This window comes from Rhamphochromis longiceps, linkage group LG5 (assembly GCF_057381845.1).
Source record: "Rhamphochromis longiceps isolate RC_006_pf linkage group LG5, R_longiceps_female_GT1.1, whole genome shotgun sequence".
NCBI classification, from domain to species: Eukaryota; Metazoa; Chordata; class Actinopteri; order Cichliformes; family Cichlidae; genus Rhamphochromis; species Rhamphochromis longiceps.
The window spans coordinates 40,257,052-40,265,462 of record NC_140561.1 but is presented as its reverse complement, the minus strand read 5'-3'; the positions used below and the strand labels follow the sequence as shown (position 1 = coordinate 40,265,462).

The window sequence follows — 8,411 nt, the reverse complement described above, 5'->3', positions numbered from 1 at the left end:
TGAATACTTGCTGAGTGAGTCTGCTGTTTCTACTTCCAGAGTTAGGTGTCTCTCTCACACACACACACACACACACACACACACACACACACACACACACACACACACACACACACACTCACAAACACACACACACACACACACACACACACACACACACACACACACACTCACAAACACACACACACACACACACACACACAAACACACACACACACACACACACACACACTCACAAACACACACGCATGCGCGCGCGCACACACACACACTGACAGTGAAGACTTGTTGGTTCCTGCTGCAGTCTGTGTCCGACCATCTCGGTGTGCGAGCCTTCCCAGGTCTCAGGTTTTGGTCTCCGGTTTGCAGGAACTGCTCCGACTTTATTTGGTGCTTTAACTGCAGAGATTTCACCTCCTAACCAGCTGCTGCCGTTCGGATCACGGGGACGAACTGACTTTATTCAGCATCATGTTTTTAGCGGAGCTTTTATCTTTGTGCGTCTTTCCTCTGATGATGTTTGCAGTAACAGCAGGACATCAAAACGGTAGGAAATCCTCAATAACTCTGATCATTTCTCACAGAGTCTCCCTGATTCTGTGCTCTGACCTCCTTTATAATTTATACCAGCTGTACATGTCTCCAATACCTTGAATCCAGACTATTGTCTCCCATTCGTGTAATTAAAATGTGATGGCGTGCTGTGAACTGCCTGCTCTCACAGCAGTTTGTGGATCCAGCTGCTCCAGATGTGAACTGACCAAGTGAAAAAACTCACCTACAGTCAAAGACACCGGACATAATCTATGAGCTCTCTTTTTGTTTTTGAGATTTAGTTTGTGTATAACGTCAGACGTTTGTTCTAACATTTGTTTTATGATGAAAGTTTTCTTTAAGGACTTGATTCTGTGATCGTTCCCAAAGATGTGACGGGATTATTTACATTCATTTCATGTTCTTCTGTTAAGATCGGTGGGTTTAAACAAGTATAAGAAAAGAATTCAAACTTTAATCTCAAGTATATAATGTACCTAATAAAGTGACTCACTGGACACTTTATTAGGTACATTGTTCAGCTCTCACTCAATTCTCAAATCACGTTAGCCTTTCTCATTGTTTCCACACACGTCACTGCACCTTGAGGCGGCTGTTGTTGTGATTTTATATAAATAAAATTGAATTGAATGAACTTCTCATTAGAAACAGATCCTGATCCATCACGTTCCTGAATACTTACCAGCATCACATTTGTGCTTCCAGTCAAATCACATCAGTGTGACGCTGAAACTGCCTCTCAGGACAAAGCAACATGAACACGTTTATAATAATGTCACACTATTAAGCATCATTAAGGTCATTCATTGTTTATACAGCATACTCCTCTGTAGCATGTCATTATGAATACAGATTGTTTTCTGACTATGATCATTACCACAGATGAATAATCACATCTGTAATTAGAGGCGACATATTAAGGAGGAGGAGTGATTTATAGATGAATTGGCAGAGGTGGGACCAAGTCATTGTTTTGGAAGTCTCAAGTAAGTCTCAAGTCTTTATCCTCAAGTCACAAGTCAAGTCTCAAGTCACTGGTGTAAACGTCCGAGTAAAGTCTCAAGTCTGAAACTTTGAATTTCAAGTCCTTTCGAGTCTTTAAAAAACAAAAACAACAAAAAAAAAGTCGCAGTTATATGTAAATGTAAATATTAGACCATGTGATTTTTAAATCTGTTTTTCTCAACACATGACGAAATAGTGAACTTAGAAAATATACACAAATTGTGAAATTGCACCTCTATAAAATGCAGCTCAATTAAACCTAGCTCCTAGAATAAGTTTCACCGACAGTTCTGAGATAAGCTGCATGTTATTCTTGGATGCGCTTGTAGGACCGGCTTTAAAATAGCATGACAAAAAAATTATACACATTAAAACCAGACAGTACCATCAACGTAGCCTGGACAACATTTGCTAGTTAGATGAAGTCAGCTATCCAATCGTAGCAAAAGAGAACCTACCGTTCTTTATGCAACTTCAGCTGTCGGACAAAGTTGAAGTTGTTCCATCTCTGTCTGTGATTCTCTGCTTGCATGTTTTGCATATTGCATTTCATTTTTTTGTTGACTACTTCATAGTTTATGTACCTGAAAAAAATAACTCCTTGCAGCATTTTTGAGCGTTTTTTTTTCTTCTTAAAAAAAAATCTGGTTAATTTGATTGGCTGTGCTACACTCATGCACACATATGTACGGAGTGTGGTTGGAATAAATGAATGAATGAATTGAATTGATGGTGCACATTTTCTATATACTATGTGTGTTAAATTTTAGAGATGGGGGTGAAATATCAAGTCTTTTCAAGTAAAATGGTTCAAGTCCAATTCAAGTCCCAGGTCACTGGTGTAAAAGTCCAAGTCACAGTCTTAGAACATTTTTTCAAGTCAAGTCTAAAGTCATAAAATTAATGACTCGAGTCTGACTCGAGTCCAAGTCATGTGACTCGAGTCCACACCTCTGTGAATTGGTGAATGATGAATTAAGCACTTTCTAATAGCTTACTAATAACTTAATGATACTTAATGATGCTTAATAGAGAGACATTATTAAAGTGCTGCTGACACATTCTCAGAAGAGGTGCAGCTGCAAAAATAGAAACACAGACTCTCAGTCTTGTGTCACAGGTGCCTGACATGGCACTGTAATTACACATGAGCATATGCTATATGCTATATATATATGTTCACCTACCACTTTATTAGGTACACCTGGCATGTGTTGGGTAGCACCCATTTTTGCTTTTCAGAGTTTGATTCATTCTTTGTGTCACAGATTCAGAACAAACTGCTCATTGGTTTCCAGTTTAGAAATGAAGAAATGTTTATAGTTTAACTGCATACAACATCTGTGTGTTAATATAAAATAGAAAACATTTTCTTAAATGAAAAAATATATAAATGATCTCAGGTACAGTCAAAGGTCAAAGTCAAATAAAATAATATATCTTCAATCTGAACTAAGGCATAAAAAATGTAGCTTGACTCTTCTTAGAAAGCTTGCTGACATTAATTGGAGTCAAGTACTATTAATTTATAATAATATTTCAGTATCCACTTTAACAACCCTCGGCTCAGTGTCTCAGAGTCGTCTGTCTACATTTTTACTGGCTTTTAAAACCAAACTTTTATTTTATATTTTCAAATATTCACGCAGTTTGATCAATAAAATATTTTAACTAATTTCACTTTTAATCTAAAAAATGGTATGAAAGACAAATATAGTCTAGTGCACCTCATGGCCCCCTTTAGACTCGCCCCTGTTCTCCATGTAAAACAGGACGGCTGCTGTCGGCGAGCTGCATCATTTAAACGTCTCAAAGACTGAGGGAACAGGTCATCTGCATGTGTGTAAAACAAACATCGGAGGATGGAGCAGCGACAAAGTTTGCTTTTCTGCATGTTAGAGTTTGATGATCAGGAGCTTTGATGAAGGACTTTAAAGGTTTTAATGTTGATCACAGCAAAGATTTGTATCTTTAAATCAGCCTGAGCTCTTCGTCTCAGTCTTCACTGTGTGTAAATTCCACGTTAAACTATCGCAGCCTCATCATCACTGCTACTGCTTATCAGTGTTTCTGTTTATAAGTGGAGGCTGTTTGGCTTTGATGTTGTCAGACCTTTTTCTGACAAGCTGCCCAAAAATATGTTTGCAGGTCTGTTTTTTAGTCACAAATACGGGTTAAACACTAGCTACAGATCCGAGCAATAAACAAAGCATCGAAAGAATTCATGTTGACAATTTTTTAATGAATTTACAGTTTTTCTTGATTGACTTGCCTGCTGCATGACAGCAAAGTCCAAATTTTCCAAACAGTTAAGACACAGGCACAAACTCATCATCAAGGTGACACATTTGGTTTGCAAAAGATGTTTTTGACTGAAAAAACAAACGTTTGTGATGAGCTGTGAGACTCAGACGAGTGGATCAACACACTAGCAGATGTCTTCAGCAGTGAAGCCTGTGCAGGAACAATATGAGTGTGTGTGATGTGCTGGAGGAATGTGATGTTTTAATACTTATCTCTGAATGATCTGCATTTGTTCTGTGTTTAAACATAATGATTTAAATATGTTTCATTCTTCAGGGCGAGGAACCGTCGTGGTGGCTGTATCTGAAGGAAACTACATCATCTTGCCGTGCTCGCTCAGCTCCCAGGAGAGCCTCGTACGAACACGCTTTCACTGGAAGAAAGACGATGAGCGGGAGGTGTTTGTGTACGACGCCGGCCTCCATCATAATAACAGACGTTCAGGTCAAGACGAGCACTTCAGAGGACGCGTGTCACACTTTTCAGACCAGCTGAAGTTTGGTAACGCCTCCATCATCCTCAGAAACACCAAGGTGGCCGACAGTGGAGACTACACCTGTGATTTTCCATTTCATCAGCCGGACAGAGAAACATTTAACGTCACCCTGGTTGTTGGTGAGTCTTTCATTTCTGCAATCATCCTAAGAAGTTATTCCAACCTTGAACAGTATGGAGTGTCCACTTTCTCCTGCTGTGTTCACAGGTGCAGCTCCGAAGCCGTTTGTTGGGATCCTGAACATCAGCGAGGTCGGGGTGCAGCTGAAGTGTGAGGTCAGAGGTGCTTCTCCAAAGCTGAGAGTAGAGTGGAGGGACAGCGATGGGAACATCCTTCCTGCTGAGGAGCCACAGGTGTCACACAGAGACGGCCGCTATGACATCACCCTCCTCACCACGGTGACCAGGACAAACACAAACCACTTCCTCTGTGCAGCCACGCAGGAGGAGCTCAGCCACCGAGCTGCTGACGAGATCTTTGTTCCAGGTTTGATTCCCGCTCGTCATGTTTCAGTCTGTGATGCTGATGTTTGTATGTTTTAAACAATGCTGTGAAAAAGTATTTATCTTCCTTCCTGATTTCATTGTTTTTTGCATATTTGTCACATTTAGATGTTTCAGATCATCAAACAAATATAAATAACAAAGTAATACAAAAGGTAGTTTTTAGATTATTTATCCAAACACAGACACACACTGTGATTAGGCAAATCTTTTGGAAAGCTGAGTTTAATTTTCCTATTTTAAGCATTAATGCTGCCAGAGCTGAAAACCAGAAATGAATAAAAAAAGACAAAAAACTTTTCTGAAAAAGTGAATTAGACCAAAATCTGACAAAGCAGCGCATCATGAAAGAGAAGCTGAGACAAGTCAGTGACATCTATCGGTGATGTTTGGGTACAAACTCGTGTTTAAGGCTTTATGGCTCACACAGAGAGTCATTATCTACAAACAGACAGGAGTTGGAAAAGTGGTGAAGCAGGAGTAGCCGACCTTACAAAGTTACTCTGAGAGCACATCGGTGGCTCATCCAGGAGGTCAGTAAAGAACCCAGAACAACAGGCAGCTTGTGTCAGTTTAGGAGAACAGACCAGAAAATCCTCCACACTGGTGTGACGCACTGTTCATCAGTTATCACAGACGCCTGAGCGCTGCAGGGGGAAATACAAGCACCTGTTTTCACACAGGTTAAAGGTCAGGGTAGGACGTTTTTGTTCCTTTAATAAATAAAAACATCACTTAAAAAATCTTATTTTCTGTTTACTTGGCTTATAAAATAAAACATCAGGAAGGAAAAAAAACGTTTTCACAGACGTGTTTGTATTTTTTCATTGATCACAGACGCTGATCTTATTTCTGTGGGTTGAAACTAAACCTGACCTTTAGTGTAACAGCTGGATTGTGTCGTGTGTTTCAGCCCAGCTGTTTGAGTCCTGCCGTGGAGACACCGTGCTCATAGTTTCATTTGTTTCTGGGATTCTTTCTGCGCTCGTCGTTTTGTCTCTCTGTGTGTGTTTCATCTACACTACAGCGTAACTCGCCTTTAAAGGTAAGTTTGAACATATTCACACCTGTGGACCTCGTCAAGAATGATGCAGTAACAAATAATAGAGACATGAATGAATAAATGACCAGAGAAAGAAAAGCTGACCTCAAGCTGTCAAACAAAAGTCACACTGAGTTTGTTTATTTTGTTTTTTAATGTCCAAAAAGTATCAGATGAGGGAACAATGAGGGAATGGTGAGGGAACAGTTAGGGAATGGTTAGGGAACAGTGAGGGGACAGTGTGCAGAGTTCCTGTTTGAAGTACAGATGTACTCATGATTGTCACGGTCTGGAGGGCAGACCGTGGGGGATGTAGGAGAAAGGACCCAAAACGCAGACTTAATGGAATGAACAGTGGGTTTATTTACAGTGAGGTAATTGTACACCACACATTAAATCTCCAAAAGTGCTCCCTCGACTCCCGTGACGTGTCTTCTCCCAAGTGCTGGTATCCCGTGCTCTCTGCCCCTGTGCCTTCACACACCCCGTGTGTCTTGCAGTCCTGTGTTCCGCTGTCCTCCTGGGGAAAAACACAGACACAGCCGTTATGGCACCAACTCCGGCAGGCATACACTTTAACAACGCTAGAAACACTGACATGGAGTCTAACTCAACGATCCTGCGCCGGAGGAAGCTCCATCGCTCTGTTAAGTAGCTCCCCCGACGATCCTGATCAGAAGCAGGTGTGTGGTAAGCTAGGCGTGACCAGCAGCTGGCAGGGCCACACCCATCAGGCCTGCAGGTGGCTGTCCTTCATCCTCCAGCCTCACACACACACACACACACACACACCAGCATGGAACACAAGAGCACAGTGCAGCAAACGTACATCCAATACACTAATAACAATAAAGGTCCACACTGTTCACGAACCCCGAGTCCCCGGAACCGGGTCCGTGACACATGATAACATGTTTTTATTCTGACCGACAGAATTTATTGTGTTTTGTTGCTTAATAAAATAAATAAAAATAAAAATAAAATAAAATAAAAATTCTCATCTTCACAGGACCAACATTCTTCATGTGTATGTGTGTGATTTTAAAAGCAGACTTTATGTAATAAGTACTTTTATTTCCTTTTTGCAGCTTCTCAGTGAAACCAGAGACACGATGTTTCTGTGAGGCTGATTTACAGCAGACTCCAGGCTCCAGAACAAAGTTACTGAGGAAAACAGATTCATACCTCAGTGAACTGAAATACTGAAATCCTACGTTTCCTTTGTCTTTATGTTGATCCAGCTTATTACAGGGAAGGAAATACTCTTGCTTTAATTTATGCCATCTTTTTTAATTGCATTGAGAAGCAGTGCTTTCTATGATGATCATGAAATGTGAAAACAGACACTGCATTTGACATGTTTGTGACCCGTGGTAGGTACCTATTTAAAATAGGACAGAGCCGTAGGCGCACAGTCAGTTTAAAAGAGTTTAATTTTTTAATACAAAATAAAAGAAACAGTGTAACAGCGGCACCTCAAACCAATTAAAAACGTTACCTTATTAGAGACGATAAAACTGTGCGATTGCCCGTGAGACGGGACAAGCGCTGCGGGGAACCGTTTAAAAACAAATCGACATAGCACACAGGTTAAACATGGACGGCAACTCACACATGACCCCAAATGGGTAAAACACTATAGAAAAAAAGTCAAATCTTCAGTGCCGTCTTCACTCGGGCCCACCGCTGTGCATGCAAAAGCGGGGAGACAAAAAAAGGATTTGTTTTCCCTGCAGCGCCTTCACCGTCTGCGACAATAGATATATATATAAATAAAGGGGTTAAAATACTAAAAGGATCAATATCTGTGGTGCCTACTGATACAGAAAAAATAAAACCAAAAAGCAAAACCATTGACAGCCGCAGCAGTCAGTCTGTCGGCTTACACCAGTTTAAAACAAATTAAAACACACTGATGTGTCGGGTCCTTTGCCCGCAGCCAGAAATCCACCTGGCAAAGCAGCAGCTCGGTACTCTGTGAATAAAAGACAGGAGATCACTAGCTGGACAATAAAACACAGGAATATTCCTCCACTGAATTGGTTTTGTTACCTGTCCACAAGTTCGTGTCACACCCTAATAAATGTGGGTCAGTGGCGATGAAGTCCACTATACCGTTCTCACGGGAGCAATGTTTCCCACCTACAAGGGTGCAAATAACTGTAAACCTCTGCCAACAGCCAGAGCTCAAGTGGTACATTTTTGTGTAACCTACCGTTCTAACAGAAGTTTAGGGGAAGGACGTGTATCAGACTTTCATAGTTAAGAAACACCAACTTGCCCAACTCGGACCAAGCACTCGCAGCTTCAGATTTGCAAAGGAATACCCAATTGCCCACACCTGCGCTTATGAAAGGAGCGAAGACCAGCTCCGCCCACCAGGGGCGGTCCCAAATCTCCAGGTCTCACCTGTCACATTCTCCCCCCTGGTTTTTGCATTGGCGACCCGACAATGAAACCTTAAAGCCACGGTCTATAAAAAGCTGTAACTGAATGTACACTAGGT

General features: G+C 41.2%; 1 protein-coding gene across 2 annotated transcripts; it reads left to right on the top strand.

Annotated features, from left to right (window-relative positions):
* The first annotated feature begins 324 nt into the window (after positions 1-324).
* On the top strand, positions 325-7,243 carry LOC146670652 (butyrophilin-like protein 1). 2 transcript variants are annotated; one of them, XM_085407684.1, is made up of 5 exons: positions 325-547; positions 4,141-4,479; positions 4,568-4,846; positions 5,777-5,908; positions 6,994-7,243. In XM_085407684.1, exons 1-4 carry the CDS (start codon positions 472-474, stop codon positions 5,893-5,895), a joined length of 813 nt encoding a protein of 270 aa, XP_085263810.1. In that variant the 5' UTR covers positions 325-471; the 3' UTR covers positions 5,896-5,908; positions 6,994-7,243. The 2 variants fall into 2 exon arrangements, with proteins under 2 accessions (XP_085263810.1, XP_085263811.1); XM_085407685.1 differs by lacking the exon at positions 5,777-5,908.
* The last annotated feature ends 1,168 nt before the right edge of the window (positions 7,244-8,411 follow it).

Bases quoted from the DNA above. Each gene is read 5' to 3' on its own strand.
- LOC146670652 (XM_085407684.1), top strand. From the start codon at position 472: ATGTTTTTAGCGGAGCTTTTATCTTTGTGCGTCTTTCCTCTGATGATG. The intron at 548-4,140 runs GTAGGAAATCCT...TTCATTCTTCAG, and splicing joins AACAGCAGGACATCAAAACG to GGCGAGGAACCGTCGTGGTG. The intron at 4,480-4,567 runs GTGAGTCTTTCA...CTGTGTTCACAG, and splicing joins TAACGTCACCCTGGTTGTTG to GTGCAGCTCCGAAGCCGTTT.